Raw genomic sequence first — 20,492 nt, 5'->3', positions numbered from 1 at the left:
ATGCACAAGCTATTCAAAATCTGAGTTGACAAAAGCCAGGAATTGAAAGTGAAGACTGCTTTGTACCAGCTCTTACAGATGTGCTCTCTTTTCACAGCTGCGTGAGTCCTGTACAGAGTGCAGAGCTTTGCTTTCCATTTCCCAGCTTTTGGCAAGTTCTGCTGCAGCTGTTGAAGGCTTGTTGAATATTCTGCCCTGTCGTTCACAGAAGTACCATGACTCTGGAGCCATGCTGGCTTTCTTACAGCAGGCTTGTCCCATCGGAAACCTAGGTTTAACAGTGCTGCAGCTTTAAACAAAAATATTATATATATATGTGCGTATCATACACACACACACACACACACACATATATATATATATGCACCATGTCTGCATTTTGCTGTAAAAATCTTAACAGCAATCTAAGTTGCCATTTGACTTTCTTCCTTCTTTAAGTTGTATGGTGGCTTTCAAAAGTCAGTGCACAAACCTTTCATAGGGAGATTATTTAGTGGGAGAACTATACAAAGCTGGCTTTCAGTGGAAACTAATTTTTATTATAGTCTCACTAAAAAAACTTTCTGTAGGGCCAGTGGGTTTTTTCCCCTTCGCTTCTATTTTGATTCAGATGTCTGCCTTTATTTCTTAGTAGAAATCACTTAGAACTACTTAACAGAAGTAAATTTGAGTAATTTACTTACAGCTTTTAAAAGTCTCTCAGTCATGCTGGTGGAGGCAGTATGAATGCAGGGCATTCTTGTGCACCAAAGAGCTTACAGTCTGAGTTAAGACCAGACAAAAGAAGCAATATAAGGAAAAACCAGTATTGTTAGGATGTAGCCCAAGGGTAGAAGGGGTCTGACCGTTGTCAAATGTAAATAATTGGTACTTAGGAATTGGTTGAGAGATGTCAGTAGCTAAAGTGAACAGCAGTGAGAAAGTAATCTTGCTATTTTTATTTGAGGCAGAATGCTGTTCTAAAATTTGAGCCTTTTGACATAAGAAAAACGAGCTATTTTTTCCTCTTGTAATCAGGTTCTGTTGTAACTTTATATTAATAGTGACCAAGTAGTTAATATCTTGTGGCTGTTTTGTAATTGTATCTTGATCCCTGTTCAGTTCATCAGTCTTGGGAAAAGTTCAAGAGTTACAGTACTTGTTGAAATGTTTTCTGAGACTGACTAAGCACTGCTCTAGCAGCATGGATGCTTCTAGAGAGTGGGTTGCAGATGGCTCAGGATAAATTCTGGGTGGAAAGGAAAAGCAGGAGATAATCGGTGTACAGGATCACGTTTTGATTGTTCCTGTTGCAAAGAAACCTTTGAGGGTCTGTAAAATTCTGTGATGTTGATCGATAGCTTTGAAGCTTTGGTTTGCTTAGCACGTTTAGAAGAACTGCCTCTTGTCTGTGTAGGGAAGTTTGTATGCAAATCGTTCTCCCTTTTGGGTGCAGAAAGATAATTCAGTTTTTGTCATGCCAGCAATATCTCTTTTTCTTTGAGATCATTTTTAGAAGACATAGAGCAGGCTCCTGACTAGTCCTTCGGTTCTTAAAATCCCACTGTACTTTGAAGATAGGACAGGCTATAAATCTAGAGTGTGCTAAATGTTTTCTATCAAGAGGAAAGAGCCAGATATTCTCATGGGTTCAGTGTTGAATGTTTTTTTTAGTGTAGTTGTTTTTCTACCTCACCCTGATTTAAATGTCTACTGTCTACTTCAGACAGCTTTTGATCATATAGATACCGAATTTGTGGTAGAAAATAAGGTACGCTGTAGGCTGTGACCAGCTGAAACAGTCATGTCAACTTAAACATCCCTCATTGCTTTTATGTACTCCTGTAGCTATCTGTCGAGGTTTCGTTTCTCTTCCATACTTGTTTTCCAACAGCATGGTGATCCTTGCAGTGCAATAAAAATAAAGATAATTTTCTGGATGAGTAAACTTGACATCCCATGACTTGCAATTCTTCCTGTATGTTAGCTTTTCCAGTTGGTTTTACTAATCTGAACAAAATACCCCGCATAAAATACAACTTCTTTTGAAAAATATTGTGTTGTAGCGTTTTAAAATTTTCCTTGGAATTTCTAATGTAAAAAATATTTTTTTAAAGTTAACCAAAAAAATCTTCAGTGCTTTATGGGCTCAAACATTATCTGGGAGAAGTTTAGGAAGGAAGGGGAAAATATACTTGTTTTTAATGCTGTTTCTTCTACTAATAAAACCCCAATTACCATTCAGGTTGTTTAAATTTCACTTCATATATCAACAGTAAAAGTAATTAGGCATAGAACATCTCATGTGGCCCCCTTTAGTGGTTTTTCTCCAATATCAGATCACTGCTAATTCCATTGAATGATCTATTTGTCTTCTTTATTTTTTAGCTACATGAAAGTAACTATGATGCTGGAAAAGCCCTGCAGCGCTTGGTGAAGAAACCTGTGCCAAAACTGATTGAGAAGTGTTGGACTGAAGATGAAGTGGTAGGGAAATGAATTATTCCCTTGAGCCTTATAGTTCATGTTGCTTCTCCTGCTTTTTTCTTTCTTTTTTTTTTTTAAGAGGTTATCTTTATGGGGAAGGAGAGGGGCAAATTATTTGCCACACAGGATAAATTTTTGCACGATTCTGAGTTAGTGGGCCCTCGTTCAATATACTGAACTTCATTAAACTGGGGAAAATACTTATCTCATAGTAGAATAAGAGAGGAGGAGATCAAGTGACTGTTTTTGAGAGGATGCTATAGGGTAAATGAACAGCTGCAAAACTGCTGGACTCTAAATTTCACTTTCATTTTCACTTCCAGATAGGCTGGCAGCATTCATTAATTGGAGTAGGACAAGATGTAAAAGACAGACCAAGTATTGTGCCTGTTTTTTTCTGCTGGTATTAGAGGAGCCGTACAGTGTCAGCTCAGGTTGGCTAATGGGAGGTTGGATATCAGTGTTTCTCCTAAACAGAGTTTGAGATTAAGTCCCTTCTTCCCCTCATTTGGAATATTAGAAAGTGTTTACTGGCATAGTTCTTGATGGATGAATCTTTGACAAAGAGCAGACCAAAAATAGATTATCTGAATGCTGACGTTTAGCCATGCCATCCACATTTTAGGTATGTAGAAATTGTCAGGCTCCAAAACTGTACTGAAAACAGTGCATCCATCTTATATATACACCTCCCAAAGTAATGTATGGCCATGATGAATTTGGGGCACGCAGTAAAGACACAGTGCAGTGTTTTGTCCTCACAGTTACGGACCTGGAATCGCTGCGGGATTCGGGCTCATACACCGCAAGTCTCGTCAACTTACAGAACTTGGTAGTAGTCACTGTGCTGGTTCTTCCATATGGCTGCTGTTTCAGCATGTGCTGGTAGTTAGTCTTTCTAGGTTTGGGGCTGTAGTGCAGGCAGTTAAGGAACATGTAAAGGTGTCCTTCTTTCCCTCAGGTAGAGGATGAGGTTTTTGGTGTATATGGCTTTGGATTGAAATGTTACTGTTGTTATTAGCCTACTAAAAGATACTGCTCTGCAGTCTGCTTAGTGGAAAAAAATCATTTTGACCCAAGAAAGATACCTCTTCATAAAAGCTGTAGTTGACAGAGAGGGTGTGCTGCTAGGAAAGCGCCACACTCAAATGGACCACATTTGTTTATTTCTGAGTATTCTTCCAGAATCTGGGGGAGATGATACCTGTGTGAGGATTAGTGAAGCAAAGGTGCTTCTCGTGGTTCATTCTGCAGCTTAATTGCTGCAGTTGTGAGGTTTCTGCTGGCTTAATTTTTATACACGTGATACAATGCAACTGTGCTTATTAAACAGTTTTCTGTAGGGTTGTAAACTGCAATAAATCATGTGAAGTTGGGAGCGCATTATAGATTCTTAATTTGCTGACACCTTTTAAACAAACAGATTCTTAGATACTGCATTCAACACAAGATGCATTTTCTGGCAGCATTTGGAATCCAAATGCCTGTTGCATTACAACCCTTTGTTTGTCAGACCTTGCAGCTTAAGCTAGCACACAAGTACTTGACTGGGTTTTTTTATTAAAAAAAAAAAAAGGCGCAACTCATGCATCTTCAGTATGCAGGAGGAATGCTGAACAAGTTCACTTGGATTACATCCGAAAAATATTTTGCATTTTCATGCTCATGTTAATTATGCTTAACAGAATAGATTTATGTGAAATGTAACATGTAAGAAGACAGTACCGCTTTAGCAAGCTGACTAGGCATGTCTGGTTTTGTGAAAATGAAAAAATGTTATATTTCCTAGCTCAATAATTAGGCTGCAGTGTGCACTAAAATAGAAAATCAGATGATTGGAAGTTAGTTATGATAAAATATTTATCACAGAAGAACTTCAGACTCGCTTACGGTTTTTACCTTTCACTGTTGGAAAAGCTGCTTCTCTCTTACGTACCGTATTGGAATAAATAGGGATAGAAATTCAACTTGTCATGTATACTTACCAGGTATATAAATGAAAAGAATCTGATATGGTGCAAGACAGCATTGCTCATGTAAAAGTGACAAGAGAGAAGTTTGGGCTTTGGATTTTTTTTTTTCCCCTTGAATGAATGAGTTTTTAAGCTAGTTAATTGGTAAAGCAATTGAAGAAGTAAATAGAAATTTTGTGGTCTTGTTAAGCTACTAATAAAGTTGGCATTGGTGCTATGAAATAGAACTGATAAATAACGGGTGAAATGTTCATGGTCTCGTAGCATTTTTTTAATTATTCAGACAATGGCTGGAGAGACTTTTTTTTAAGCTCTAGTTTCTCTGAAAGTCTTTCAGGGAGTTATTCCAATGAATTATGTGTGCTTGCTCTCTCCTTACGTAAACCTTTTTGCAAGAGCTAGATTAGGGGTAGGACAGGCCATATAAACCTGTATTAAAGTAGGCTTATTCTGAAATCCAACAAAGAACCTTTGTGGTAAGGAGACTGCCTGAAGTTGTAGAGTGAAAGAGGATCATGTGCTAACATTGGCAGCAAAGCGTAGGAGAAGATGAGTAAAAGCCTAGAACACAGTTTCCTGATAAATTTTAGTTATCTTGTCATAAAAGGGAGTTTTGTTTAGGGAACTGACTGTCTGAACAAATACTTCAAGTATGCTGTCCTGTGTTTAGTAAGCTTGTATTCACATTGTTTTAACCTCTGTTTTCTCTGCATACATTCTTTCCCACATTGATGGTTAAATAGTACAGGGCCAACACCTTTTTTTTTCCTGTGTAGACTTTTTTTTCTCTCTCCTTGTTTTTTTTCCATGAGCTGCACTGTTTTGAATGCCATAGCTGCTGCGGCTCTGGGTTTTTTGATGAGCGCTCCATGTTAAATGATAGAGAATAGACTCTTATGAATAGAAAAAGCAAAGTTTATTGCAAAGTGAAACATTACTCCAGAAGTGCAAACTGAGTACAGAATAATGATCACTGACTCTATAAATCATTGTCGGTCGCAGCTCATTTTATCATATTTGTTCTTGTTCTGTTCCATCCAAGTTTCCAGAAACATTTGGCAGCCCTCCAGCCTCAGCAGAGCCAAAGATCAAACTGTGCTCTTATTTATAGACAGCTAAGCTCCACCTGCACAACTTCATAGCATGTTTGTCCCTGGCAGTTTGTAGAAAACTCCAGATTAAAGCAGCTGTACTGAACTTCTGAGTATTTCTGAGACTTGCAAGGGAAGTTTCCTTATTGTTGGCTCTGTGAAACGAACGAAAACTTTCTGCATGGCTGCTAAAGCTGCATAGGAACTCCACAACGAAGAATTTTTCAGAAAATGCTGACGTATCAAAATCAAAGTCTGGCCAAAACAATTAAGTTTTGGCGAGAACCTTACTAAGTGTGTCCCACCCCTCCATCTCATGATGGCAAGTTATGAGCCCGAGGAAGGCTCTGTAATGTGCCTGGCTGATAATCCAGGAGACACACTTCAAAGGGAAGTGGAAGACCCAGGTCTAAACCACGTCCCTATTTGTGCCAGACTTAGAATTAACCTCTTCTTGTGGCCCAGCAAATGCCTACTTATTTAATTTTTACAATGTGAATAAATAAGCAGATATCACATCAGGTATGAAGCTTTGGTTAGTTAATCTCCTTAACTGAGAAAGGTTCTGTGGCATGGGACCGATTGAAATAATTTAAGTTATGGCTTTTGTTGTCTCAGTTTTTCCATTCCTGCCTTTCTCGCCCTATAATCATATTCTGCCGCCTGCCATGCCTCTGGACCCCAAAAAAGTCACACTCCCCCTTTTGTTATTCTGAAGTTGATTTTCTGCCAGGTTCTTAAGGTGAGCATCGGGAAAGTTCTATTGCAGGGGAGATTGTAAGGTTGCGTGGCTGGGTGGAGAACAGAGAGCAGAGCGCAAGGAGCATTGTGGCAATGTCGAGTAATTGGGTGGGTGGCAAAAGCAACTGAAGTAGAAGTGTAGTCACATTGATGCAGGGAAAGAACTGACTTAGCACAAAACTAATTCTTAAAACTTTACGCTTCCCTAAGTCAAATATCCTCTGTGAGTTGGCTGGCCTATTATTTGCACAAGTATTTTGACCCAGTCCATTTCCACTGTGCTGGATGATTCATGTGGTTGATTTTGTTGTGCGCATGATAGCAATGCTGCATCCAGCACAGGTCTCTGTAGTATTTGTGATGTAACACTGTGTGAATAACTCAAATTTATTGAAAATTTATATATTTATAAAGCTTTTAACTTCTGTGGACTATCTGTTGCCCAAAACTAAAGCCTTTCTTGTTAATTAAAACAGCTTTGTTGCCTGTGACCAAACTGTCGAGTAAGAGCTGCTTTGCTGTGATCAGAACTGATTAAAATATGGAATGGAACTTCTCTTACTTTCGCTACTGATGATGTGGTTATAGAGGTTTAGATCAAATTAAACGGGATAAAATTTGCCAGTGATTGAATTAAATGGAAGGCTCTGTAAGTAGGAAGATGGAGGTTTGTTTTCTCCCTTGTGTTTCTAAAGCTATGGCTATTTTCAAACCTGTTTTAATCCAGTATGTAAATTCAGAGGCATGCTGTGAAAACCAGTCTTCCACACTGCTTTATAAAAGCAGCTAAAGAAACTTCTGTAGTGATGCATCTACATGCAGCTCTAACAGCAGCTGTTTCCTGTTTATAAAGGCTTATGCCACACCTGACAACATCAATTTCCAGCAATGATTTGGTGCGGGGAGGTTGGTTTCTTTTGTAATGCTTGTGAGTTTACTTCTGTGGACAAGTCTGCTGAGCGGTTGTCATATATAATGCTGTATTTAAGCACTTCCTAAGCATGCATCCTATAGACCAACCTTCAGCAGCATCACCTGGTGGAATTTTGTTAGTGTTAGGCTGCAGTTTCAAATAGAAGGCAGTGCAGTTCAGAGTAGATGCATTATTTGGGAAGAAGCCATGGAACAAGCCCTCTGTTTTGATACAGCTGGTGGCAGTGCCCCCTTACAGGTTTCCTACCATTGAATGCCATGTCTGACATGCGGCACGATGCTCACTGCTAGAGCAAGGTCAGTGTAGCTGGGAAAGTGGGACTGACTTAGCCATTGGGCATGTGTTCCGTGGGATATCTTTTGCTAATGTGAGATTAGAGAGTAACCGCTTTTCTCCTTTCATTTTCTTCAGCCATCTTTCTTAGTCTCCCGAAGACCTGGTGGCACCCAGTCTCTACAACACTGGTTTTGTCATTCTTTGTGCAACAGTAGGTTGTAGTACAGGCAAGGTGCAGTTAGTATTTGTCTGTCTTTCAACGCACTAAGAAAACAAAGATGCTTCACTCAAACTCGGCAAGGAATTGTCAGAGTGAAAGAGAAGTGAGATCTACTCTATATCTCATGGTCACCTCTAAAAATGTCTCTTTTAATCTTTGACAACAGAGTACAGGCATTTTTGATGCAAGCAATCAGAAATCCCTAATAAGAATGGAATGGTGCCGGTCAATTCCTCTCCCGTTGGAAATATTTCAAAACTGACATTGAAATTGTCTTTTGAAACATGCAGACTTAGAGATTGTTGTCTATGGGGAATAAGTAAAACAAACCTGAAACTGAGTGCCTATATTTAAACTCTGGTGCCTCCCCTGATGATACGCTGCCTTACCACAGATTCCAAATCTGCAACTATGATCATTAGCTTCTTTCAGTTTAGGTTAAATTGAACACCCGTATTTCCTGGCTTGGTTTCAGCGGAAATATTTCACAAGACAAGTTGTCCTTACAGAATTTCCACCTGACTCGGGACAAAAATCTTCTCTCCAAAATGGCTTTTACACTTTCAGTGATGTTCAGTACAATGCTGACCCTACACTTGCTCCAGGTCCAAAAATGAGAGCTTATTGTGCACACTTACATGTCAGATAAATAACCTATCAAATGGCTATCATTTACAAAGGATACACTGTTCATCTTAACTTTTGTTAATTTAATGAAATGGTTTTCGATTCTGGGATGCCTCATGTATTGGAAATGTTGAAGGAAACAGTCTAGCTCTGACTGCTCTTCACGTAACAGTCCTGCTGATCTGATCTTACATTTTTGTCTCTTTTTTTTCAGAATGTGCTTTTTTCCTGTCTTTTTATCCAAAGTACTAACAAAATCGATACAGCTTACAGAAGAGAGAAATACAAATCAGAACTAAAAGAACCTCTAGTTTATTAGGTTTTTAATTAAACATGATGAACACATTTTAAATAACACAAAGGCCTCAGGCAGAGCTGCATCTAATCGAAACAGATTAAGTCACCCGTCCACACTTGGGTAGTTATTAATTCTGTTTACTTATGCATGCTAGCTAAAGGCAGAGTTCACTGCTGCTGTGTTGCAGTTTATTGCACAGGGATGCTTTTGCTGCATGGAATTGTGCTCCTAATTAGCATTCAGATGTTGATTATGGAAGAACACTGGCGAGGCTAATTGAACCACCTTTGAAATTCAGGGCTCTGTCTTCCAAAGCTAAAGAGAATCTGGGTGAAACAGTAGTTTTGCATTATTTCTTGGACACTTCCTCCTTTTTGTTCTACACTTGGCCCTGTCTTTTCAGAGATGTTAAATTCTCAAAAAAACCTTGCTAAGTGTTCCTTAGGAAGAAGGTTTGGGGTTGGTTTTGTTTTGTTTTGTGGTTTTTTTCTTTATTTGTGCATCTCCATGCAGAACTGTTGATGACATGCTGTGACGTCCTTGATAACTAGCTTTTATCATGAAATATGCTGCCCTTTAAATATTTTACACTGCTTTTGATGTAGGGTAGTTGAGGTAAACAACCTAGATTCAAACAACCTCTTAAATTTATGTGCAGGGATAGTTAATCCTTGCTGGTGATAAACCCTAATTGGCTATGTACATGGATTTACAAGTTGATAAATTTTAAAATATCCACTCCTGGCTTCAGCTTAAAGCTCATTTGTCATAAAATACAAGTGGAGATCCTTCTGCCAAAAATTACAAGATACAGCAAACTAATTTCCTCACGTTTGCAAGTATTTGTAACCCAGTGTAGCTGGTCAAGAAATTACTTATGCAAAACACGTACTTGCTTGGCTTCTTTGCCTAGAATCATCTTCAAATGTCTCTCATCTGCCCTTTTTGGAGTATCAGCTCATGAAAACATTGTTTTCATTGCTTACTCCTTTGAAGCCAGGCTTTTCAGATATGCTGGAAGACAGAGCTGCTTACTGGGGCAAAAATACCATGAATTTTATTTACTGTTTATATGGCAGCTATGGAAAATGTAATTCATAGCAAAAATGAAACAGAGCCTCTGGAATAGTCGGGGGGGGGGGGGGTGGGTGGAAATCATCAAGGGATATGCGAAGAGGAAGCTGGCATTGCAGGGCTGCATTTGAGTAGTTGAGTGGGCTTAGAAGGTTAAGATATCAGTTACTGCTTAGTTTTAAATTTTTATCCACAAAAAGCAAACATTACAGTTTCATAGTAGATGACAGTTCCTACTAAATTAACATTTTCTGGACTTTAGAAATCAAGCCATCTGATGCCATTTGCAAGTGTGTTAATCAGTAACAGTTGAAAATTAACTGAGCATTGAGATAAAAAAAACCCCACCAAACACAAATTGCCATGGTCTAGGAGGACCTTTATTTTAAGAAGAATAATAAATAAGATTTTAGTTTAAGAAAGAGTGGGAACGTACAGTACAGTCTTGTCTGTAGCTTATTCTAAGAACTTAGAGTGTAAAAGAACCATCGGTCCTCACAGTAAAAAGTAACTGATGAAGGATGAAATTATTCTGGTTGGGGAAAAAAAGTTATTATTTAAAAGTTGCATAAAATTCCAGTTACTTAGCAGTTGACAGGTTTACAAAATTATAAGGTGCAGTACAGATAGAAAATATAAGGTGTAATATATCTAGAAAAGGTGAATTTAATTTAAACACAGGTTTCTAGACAAAAGATAACAATCTTTTTGGTTGTGATTAACTTGCATCACTCTTTGATCCAAGTCCTCGTTTAAAGGGATCAATATTGCACATACAGCACCGAGTTTATTGTCAAGTCCTTTCGGAAATGAGACAGTGAATTAAAAATCAATTATACGTGCAGAAAAGTTTGTGTAGGGCAATCAATTTTGTCCTTTTAGTTTGCAGAAAGATTCCATTGTTTAACCAGCTGTGAAAAGGAATGAATTTTAAAAGCCTCCAGCAAATGAGATAGCCCAAATGGGGTGGGGGAAGTAGATTGAGAGAAAAAAAAAAAAAAAAATTATTTCGGCATTTCATGTTCAGCAAAGGCTGCCTTCAGGGATAAATCTATAAATCCTGTCAGTGACCTTGGCTTCAAAATGGGTGATTTCACTGCTTTCGCTAATCTTGATCTTTCCACAGCTGCCAGATAAGTTAGTCTTTTCTTAACAATATCATTTTTTTATTTGCTTTGTTTAACTGCCATATGTTTCTTGATTCATCGTCTTTCTGGCTTCACGTGGAATATTTTTATCTATTAAGCACTTACCATATTGCTGATCCCAAAAAATAATACAACAAATATTTACACTGGCCAGTTGCCACGGCTTAGAGGGCTATTTCTGTGTGGGGACGGAAGCTAAACACTAAACTCAAAGTTTAACTCCAGTATAAACTAAATAATTTGTAGGTGCTTTCAGAAGCTGGTGCTTTGGTTTGTTTTCTAGAAAAAGGTTTGTAAATAGACAGGAGCACATACACATAGTTCACTGTTGCCAAGGGGAAAGAATCTGCTGCTTGAAAGATTAATAAATACGACAGCAGTTGATTGTTGAAACCATGTTTTTCATCTCATTTTCAAGGGCATCTTAAAAATGGAGATCACTTACACTTCCTAGTATTCTCGATCATCTTTCTGTGTTCATTTAAAAATGAGAACAAGGCACTGGGGGACTTGAGAGATTGCATTCATTCTCCCATAGGGCAAAGTGGTTATTTTATAAATGAAGAGGGCCAAAAAAGCTATCCTTCGTAGTTTCTTAGCAACAGAGCTGGAGTCAGTTTTAATGTTCGTGTATATCTTACAAGTTCTATGTATAGAAGCATGAGCTGTGCAGCTCAGCAGTATTGCAACTGAAACAAAGACTATTCACCCTAGCCTTGTGCAGGGGAAGAAAATAAACCAAGCGTGCTAATATGCTGCAGGGACTTGTCTGTCTTTTTCCCTTCTCCCCATCAGATGATATTCTGGTCAGTGACACAGTTATTGTCTTCAATACTCTGACCTTTTATTCAGATTTTATCTGCTAAGAGATCAGCAATCTGGTATAAATACAACATCATCCTGTGTCCTGTTCTTCTCCAAAAGGAAACCGAGTCATGACGCTGTAAGAGAGCATCTGGAGGGTGCAGGGATCATCAAAATTCTGGGGGTTTCTAGGGTTAATGTTTTTGCCATAGCAAGCAGAACCAAGCAAGTGATTGTAAGTGTTGACCTTTCCTGATCATGGTAAAACTTTTTTTTGCTGTGTAATGCTCCTTGGGTGGGAGGGGGCTGTGTGTATTGATTTAATTTAAAAAAAAAAATACTGTGTATCAAAACTATCTTTCTTACATTCTGCTGACCTACTTACTCATCGCTTCTTTGTACATAACTTAATTTCCAAATTCTGAAATTTGATTATTTTTTTTTTAAAAAAAAGATAATCCATATTTGTTAATAGTATGATTGACTTTTAAAAGACTTGATAGTAAGATGCGTTTCAAGTTTGCTTCCCATTCTGAATGCAAATGTGAAAAATGGCCTTAGATTTCTGGCTCATGCTCCTTGGCATACATTATCCCAACACCCCAACATCTTGGATTGTGTGAGTTTGTTTATGCTTTTGAAAGCAATTGTATGATTTAAATATAAGTAATGTTGGTCAGCTGTCTGTTTTCAGAAGATTTTTGTTTGTTTTGGAAATGCTATAAATAGTGTGATTTAAATGTAGGTTCACCTTTTGTAATGGTTAAGGAGCGGTGACTGGTTTATTGGCTTGTATTGATAGCAACATCCAGAGTTCTTGGTTTGATTTCAAATTATTTCAATAGTCCTGTCATTTCAGTAGTTTGGTTGAGTTTCTGTCTTGCAGGTGTTAAGAAATTTAAATTAGTCTACGGGATCCCTCCGTAAGAGTGCAGTTATAATCTAGTAATAAATAATGGTGAAGTGCTTTGATATTTTTCCATGTTAAGTGTATGATAGATATCTCCAGCATCTTTCCAAGTAATTTTGGCTTAGTCTAAGTTGATATAGGTAAGTGTTTCATTTTGGAATATTTATGTTGGAATTACACTTGATTAAATACATAGAACCAAGGAATGGATTACTTGATAAGGCAAATCACTATTTTGTTTTGAAAGAGTTGTTTGCCATCTAAACCATGGGAAATGGCAATCTGCTGTTCCTAAAAAGATTGCTTTAAAAAAATTTAAAAAAACCCAACACCAAACCTAAACCAAAGCAAGTACAGAGACAAGATTAACAGTGTTGTCTCGAACTTGGCAAAGATGACATTTGATTTCTCCTCCCACCCCGCAAGTTTTTTTTCCCCTACCGATAGTTTGGATCTCTTTGTCTTAGCCTTGACTTTTGTTGTGTTCGAACGTGGAGGCTGTCAGCTCAGACTAAATCAGGGGAATCCTAAGGCTAAACTGTAGCTGTAGAGGGTGTGTGTCAAAGAGGTTCAAGAATGAGCAGAGCTGGAAACAGGTGAGAGTATTTGAGTCAGAAACCAGTACGGAGCTCAGTCCATGCTTCCATGCTTGGTAGAGCAAACAAACCCAGTTCTCTGTTCTGGTGCTGTGGCAGCAATCCATAATAGAAGTTTGTTGCCAGAGCAGCATTTGCCCGCTTAAGTGACGCTCTGTGGAGAAATAGCAGGGAGGCCATGTTGCTTTCTTGGCCAAGCTAGAAATATGGAAGAAAACAAATTTGTTTTCCAATGTCAAATGGTAACTAATTTTAAATAACTGTCTAGCTTCCCAGATCTCTTCCTAGCATCTCCAAGCAATGAAAGCTGAAGGGGGGATTGGAGGGAGGAGAGGAAAAACAACGAGGTCTGCCACCTGGCTTGTGGAGGGTGAGAATACCAAAACATGCCATCTTGGAAAGATTTGGTTTAATTAAGGTTATATTTGAAATGCAGCACTCTGGCTTGAAGCTTTGATTTTAATGTTGGAAAAGACTTTTTTTTTAACAGGTATTTTGATTTTTCTAATAATTATGAAAAAAATTTTTTTTCCAAACTTTTCAAATGTTACTAGATTCTCTGTGGTTCTGCCTGACCGGTTATCTGAGAAGTATTTAGTATGGCTCAGTGGCCGTTGCAGCAGAAGATGACAAAGTGCTTCTTCAAATTGGTATAGTGACATAATTCTTATTTAAGAAACTTTGATTACTGTCACAATATGGATGTTTTTAGCGCTCAGGACTTATCTTTCTTGCACAACCATAAGCAGTATGAATGCTAAAATATACCTCATTTGCAAGTTCTGTTTGCATGATAAATTTTATTTTTCTAATCTTCCCTATCAACAGCACTGTTGTTTGGGTTTTTTTTAAATCTTTCAGATGACACAAAAATGCATTTTAATGAAGCAAATTATATGGCTTTGTGTCCTTTGGTGTATAAGTGGGGCGGCCATATTCAATTAGGCTGAAAAATGATCATTTGTTCTATTACAGGCTGTAACAGAGCGAGTGAAAAAACTGTGATCCATCACCAGTTGCTCAGCTTTATGTTACTTAAATCACTTGCCATTCTGTCAGTGGTTCTGAATCCTCTATGGGAGCCATTATTTAATTTAAGTTTGTGGAGGTGTCACTTGTTTGATAATAGGCTGCTTCTGCAGTAGGCGCATAGTGACTAAATATTAATCATTTTCTGCATCCATCCAAGATTCCTAATTAGTTACGAGGGTAACAGTGCCAGTAAAGCTAATGATTATACTGCCATAAAAAGGATTTGACAGCAAATAAGGACTTGATCCAGAGAGATATTCAGTAGCTTCTAGTCCTGAGGAAGTCTGCTACTGCTGAGAAGGCTTCGTTTCTGAGTCTGGCTCCATGTTGCCCACGTAGCAAACGTGAGGGGTTTCATATGATCCAGAAGGAAACTTAAGTTTGAGTGTGGAAATGCCACCTTTGAAGAGTACCGTTTTCCATTTCATAGTAGCTGAATAACTGCACGTTCAACCTTTTTTAAAAGTTTACATAGTCGACAGAGGTGAACCCCAATGCAGCAGTCCCCGGACAGCTCGTAAATACTGCCTGTGCTTCTGCAAAGGTTCTCTTCAACTAGCATGTGGTTAGGCTTTCTCTTCCTTCCTCCTTGTTTAAGTATTGTGTAAAAGATGTGTTGTGTTGATCAGTGCTCATGAGGGTGTATTTAAAAACTACTACTTTGTGCTCCTTGTCCAATGCTGCTGTTGTACTTTCATGTGCCTTGTGGTTTTGAATGTATTGTGGTAAAGACACAAAGTGCACGTAGCTTCTGGGTTTGTGGTTTTGCTTCAGCTTTTACTGGCCTCTTGCTATCTCACTTGTTCCCCTACCCACTTGTGCATGATCCACCATGTTTTTTCTTATTCTTTTGTTCCTTTCCTTCTTCCCCCCCCACCCCCCTTTCATAGTATCTGCTCAGATTTATATAGCTTTTAGGCTACATGGGGAGATTGATCAGACAGGGGCTTATGCATTTAGAGGAGCTAATAAATAAGCATCACAGCATATTACCCTCCACTGCATTGGAATAACTTCAAACACTCAAATCAAACCTTCCATTCGTTACAAATTGGGGAAGGCAAAAGAGGGCACCTCTGTTTTATTAGGGTGCATATTTCATTTATCTGTTATGGAAGATATTGTCCAGTTCTACGTGTCTGGGGAGGTAATTCCGTAGTCTCAGCACCACTTCCCCCTTGCCTCCCTCCCCCTAGTTATCTACCTTGCAAGTTTCCTTTGTCAGTGTTCACCTTTGTTATAGGTGTGTTTCTGGGCCTTCATTTTCAAGTCTTTTTTTTCTCCCCTCTCTTATTTGTGGGTCACTTTTTCACATTTGGCACCGTTCCCCCCACATATTCTGCTTGATACAGGAAAGGTCTCTCACTGAGGGTATGTCTCTCAGCCTGGAAATTGATTTTGTCATCACTCGTATTTCTTATACCCAGATTTGTGCTCTCGGGTATCCTTTCACTACGCTGCAGTCAGTGGCAGACCTATCCTGAGAGAAATTCAGGAAGTTTGCAGAGGTTGCCTTATGTCATTTTAGTAAGGGTCACAAACTGGAATTTGTATCTTAGTGCTTGAGCTCAAACCTGGGCATTGGTACCATGAACAGCCCTGCCGTTTAATTATTCACTTGATGAAGTCACCTACAGAAACACTTGCCTCTCCATATGTATAATTTCCTTGGGGATTCTTGCCACCATTTTGTCTCATTATTCTTGGATTTGCTCATTGCTCTAAAGCATGGGAGCTCTTGAAGTGGTTTTATTTGTTTCCTTCTGTCATTTGCATAAAGTCAGTGTTTGAAGGCAGAAATAGTCTCCAGAATAATTGACAATAATGGTTGAAATCCCAGTGGAACAATATTTCTGCAGTAGGGAACTTCCACTAGAAATACTATATTCAAGTCTTGAAAGGCTCATACAGTATATTTCAAGTAGTCTGACTGCCACTTTTTTTGTGCTTAGTGTTACAAACTGAAAGGACAAAAAATGTCACAGTGAAAGAGAACAACTTCAGGCTTCCATAATAGTCTTAAACTAGAGTAAACAGACATGGTTTTTCAGAACTCTGTATGATCTGTGTCACAAAAAGAACATTTTCTGGGGAAAAAGACGGAGAAAATGGACACGTTCTGATGTTCAAGGAAAGAGCTCGAGTGGAAGCTTATTTTGCGTTAATGCTCATGTTGGTTATTAGCCTTGTGGTCTGATCTTGCTGAACTACAGCTCGTGGGTTGGGGGCTGGTGTTCACCCACCCATGTTATTGCCTAGAATGGGCATTTTAGTATTGATGATTTAATGGAGATCTGCTTTGTGTTAGTAGGCAGAGTGGTGTTCCCTACGGTATTGTAAGTTGAGTAAAAATCCTGTTGTTAAGAAAAACACTATGAGGAGAATGAAATTCAGAGGGAGGCTAATGTATGATACTGCCCTTGGCTTGTTTCTGCCCAGTAAAGGTGAGGAAACGTAAGGAACGTCTTCAGCCCTGTGGAAGATGCCATACATCCTGATGTTGGCATTATTCAAGGAAATATTCATAACTTTAAGAACGCACTGGCATTGCAGCTCTTGGTACAGGTATTTGAGATTCAGAGTATGTGAGGAAGAGAAAGGTTAATATTCCAAATGGATGCATGAGAACCATTCCTTTGGAGGAGAGGAGGTATAGTAGGGCATTGTTTCTATTCCATAACTACTGATTTTTCTCTTTTGGTTCATATTACATATGCTGCTTTATATCTGTTTTTATCTCTGCTTTTGGATCCTATACTTCAACTAATTTCATCCTGTTCAAAAAAACAACAACAACTGGAACTATGAATTATGTTTTTAGAAAATGCATTTCTACCAAGTTTGGGTGAGCATGAGTTTGAGGAATGAAAAGCAAATAGCTTTTTCTTAGCTTGAAGTTTGCAGAGTTTAAGTGCTGAATTTCTGCTACTAATCTATATGAAAAGGAGATACTTTCAGATGTCATATGGGAAAAGAAGTATGTCCTTGAAGAAGGAACGTGTTGTCCAACTTCTTTTTACTTGCTCTTTAGTTGTGATGTATAAGAAGGCTTTTTGTATATTAACATTTTAAAATAACAATCAGAAATTAATCTCTTTGTGTACAGAAAAAGGCAATCTGAAGTATAATCAAAAGCTTTCTGTTGTCTCTTGGCAGCAGCATATTGTTTTGCTTCTCTGGGTCACAAATGTGCCAGACCTTTGTTCTCTTTAACTCTTAAATTGCATCTTTAAAAAAAAAAAAAAAAAAAAAAAAAAAATGTTTTTTTAAACACACTCGAATTATTTTAGCTTCATTTGCAGCACTGAGAAACTATTGATTACAGGAGACTACAATCTACAGGTAATGTGATATAAATAGAAAACTCTTTTTTGTCAATGAAAGCAGTCTCCAGTTTGGTTTTTAAGGTTTGTATCTGCAAAAGGGGATAGTCTAAGACTCGCTGTGTGAAACCCAGTTTATGGACGTGTGCAACGTGATTGTTTTCTGAAGATCACGAAAGAGCAAATGTCTCAGAGAGGCTTTGCCAGTAGCTGGAGTGTTGCACAGATCCGGATCTGCCTGTCGTGCCTGCATAGGTGGACCCTGACGTCTGCCAGCAGAAGGTCTGTCATGGGCATTTAAATATAAATGTGGGCAAGTTGGCCCACCCAGTTTCTTGCTGGTGGGAATGATTATGTCTAGCAGAATAGGGAAATGCTTGCCTGTGTATCGCACTGCTGTTTAGAGGAGAGGTATGGAGAATCCTGAGGGATCGTGCATTTCCAGCCTTCTGGGGGTTCAGGACTTGTTGCTCTCTTTGGAAGGTCTTCCTGCAGGTTGAGCCCCTGTTGCAGTGCCACCATGGGGGGAGTTCTGCAGACTGGTTTGGAAAAATGAATTCCTCCTCTTCCCACCCTTATTTTATTGGAGGAAAGTAAATTGCAAACTGAGCAGTCTTCAAACAAGAGTGCTCATCTGTCCCTGCCTGTTCATCTTTCCGTTGAAATGTGGGACCAGGCAACTGCAGTAACGTTACGACAGACAATAATGCTTGTAATAATCCACGAATTGTTTTTCCAGAGAGTCAAGGTTGTTTATCAAATACCCCTTCTAGAGCTCAGGAAAAGTAAAGTCAGGTTTTCTTTCTTTTTTTTTTTTTTTTTTTTTTCCCCTCCTGCTGCTGCTTTAATATCCAGCCTTTTTTTGATCTGTGCATCAGCTTCTGATGTGCCACTGCAGGCAGTTCTTAGATCAGGTTTCTTGGCGTGCTGTTGACTTTATCTCGTTTACCGGATCACATTTCTGTTGCCATACGCTGTGTGATCGCAGCCTCCCCGCAGCTTTTTAACAATTAGTAATTGAGCAGGAAGTGTGTGTTCATTACAATAGCCTTTTGATTTTGATTTTACAATCACGCAGTGTTTCGCGCGGCGCGGAGGCGGGGGGAGGCACTTCTCCCAAAACACGTTTTTTTGACAGAGAGAAGCCTGTTGTTGCAGCCACTTGGCTATTTGTCAGCAGTTCTCAGACATCCCTCTCGCACGAGTTGCTTGGCAACGCGGGCCGGAGCCATCGTACCACGGCCAGTGCATTTCCAAGAGCAGGTTGGGAGATGATTTATCGGTGGGGCTGCGAGCGTGGTGAACCCAAGAGGCAGGAGCGGACCTTTTAACAGGAACCGACGGGAAACGCGAAGGCGAGAGAGACCGACCGGCTGGCTTGGGAGCGTTATCTGGGGATGTGCAGTGAAAGCACCCAGAGCCAATAATCAGAGGGCACAATTAGAGCACAAATAAAGGCTCTTCATTTAGACATAATTGATTTCTCCCCCCCCCCCCCCCCTTCTGTTTTCTCATCTAGGCTCTCAGGCGGAAACAGGTACGGTGCAGGAAGTGAATCAAAGCTTTGCGTGCTGCTTTGGGTGAACCTGAAATCTCTCTCTATAAAAATAGCTCTGTTAAAATACTGATGGTAAAATAAAGCTGGGGTTAGCACATAAGGTTAGCAGCACCCTGACAGCTCAAAGCCCGGGGTGAAAGAATGGTCGAATTCTCCCCCAGCTTTGGAAATGTCTGAGAGCTGTTGTGTCACCTTCGATATCGTGTTGCCTTTCTTAGAGACTTTTGCATTGATCCCTGGCATTAAACAAAGAAGGGAAACAAGAGTTTTATGAACTGGCATTTAGGTAGTAGTTCATGCTGTGGTCAAACGTAGAACTCTTATCTCTCCCCCCCCCCCCCCCCCCCATCCCCCCAAACATCACCTTCAATAAACTAAACTGAAGGAAATTTGGATAACCTTTAGTAAGCAGTCCAGTTCGGTTTCTTTTGCTAGCTTGAGTCCTTTTCCAGAATAGTTGTGATGAGGGATTGGCGAGACATGGGAAGCATGTTGACAAGAGCATTTTTTGCATGTTTCTAAGCAGGCAAAGAGGAGAGAAAGGAAGATGAATCCACTTTGACCTCTTGAATGGCAGTATAAATACTTTATTGAAAATTCTAAATAAATGTGTTTGTAACTAGTAATCCTGCTCTGCATGCAATCTCATTTAGCCAACTGTGTATGCAAATGTGCTATTAATGTGTTTGCATCCAGTATAAATATACAAATCTAATCTGTTTATATATGTAATTTACACACAGCTGTGCTCATGCTCACTTAATACCAATATTTTCAGCAAGCGAGAGGTATCATGGGAGATCTATTGTTCAAAACAAAAGCTAACAATGCAGCACCATGGAAGGGGGTTCATTATCATTTCAGGATCTTTTGGCATTCCCTTGAGGGAGTCTGCTTAATGACTTTCTGTCTGCGTATATGGCTATGGCTATACGGAACACAGGCTCTGGTGGATGTTGTGTGCCTTTCTGCATCTGTGTAACGCTTTGGTGTTGAATCCTTACGGTTTGAGGTAGGGCTTAATTTTTCAGTATAATTTTTCAGGAAGACAAAGCGATCCGACTGGGAGGGAAAGCTAATTGTTTGGCACCTTTAAGTCTTTCAGCTGATATATTTCTTGTCAGTTTGTTTATAGAGGATACTTGATCTTACAGGCATATGGCCTAAGGAGTGTAAGATTTTTATCACATGTTGAAGACCAGCAATGCACTCTGAAGAGATGCTTTGAATATCCAATAAGAACATTAATGCCTTTTAATACAGATCGGTGTCTAATGAATCCCATCAAAATATTTTTGGTTTTCCGTATCTTTGAGTAAGAGGACTTGGTGAAAAAGAATTTTATTTTCAAAATAAATACCGCAGAGGTTAGAAGACAGTTTTGTCTTGACACAATAGAATTATTTCATTTTAAAAAATTG

The 20,492-nt window shown here is 39.0% G+C and overlaps 1 protein-coding gene across 9 annotated transcripts in view; it reads left to right on the top strand.

Annotated features, from left to right (window-relative positions):
* Positions 1–20,492, top strand: part of RERE (arginine-glutamic acid dipeptide repeats) — a 257,146-nt gene that overhangs the window by 174,209 nt on the left and 62,445 nt on the right. For 8 of the 9 annotated variants that reach the window (XM_049803204.1, XM_049803223.1, XM_049803242.1 and 5 more), the window contains one exon: positions 2,368–2,466. The exons of the other annotated variant lie outside the window; for it this stretch is intronic. In XM_049803204.1, coding sequence (XP_049659161.1) covers positions 2,368–2,466 — 99 coding nt within the window. The remainder of the gene's footprint in view (positions 1–2,367; positions 2,467–20,492) is intronic. 9 annotated transcript variants of the gene reach the window in all.

The sequence above is a fragment of the Accipiter gentilis genome, chromosome 1, assembly GCF_929443795.1.
Source record: "Accipiter gentilis chromosome 1, bAccGen1.1, whole genome shotgun sequence".
Lineage (NCBI taxonomy): Eukaryota > Metazoa > Chordata > Aves > Accipitriformes > Accipitridae > Astur > Astur gentilis.
Note: the sequence above shows the minus strand (reverse complement) of the source record. Positions and strands in the feature narration are given on the sequence as shown.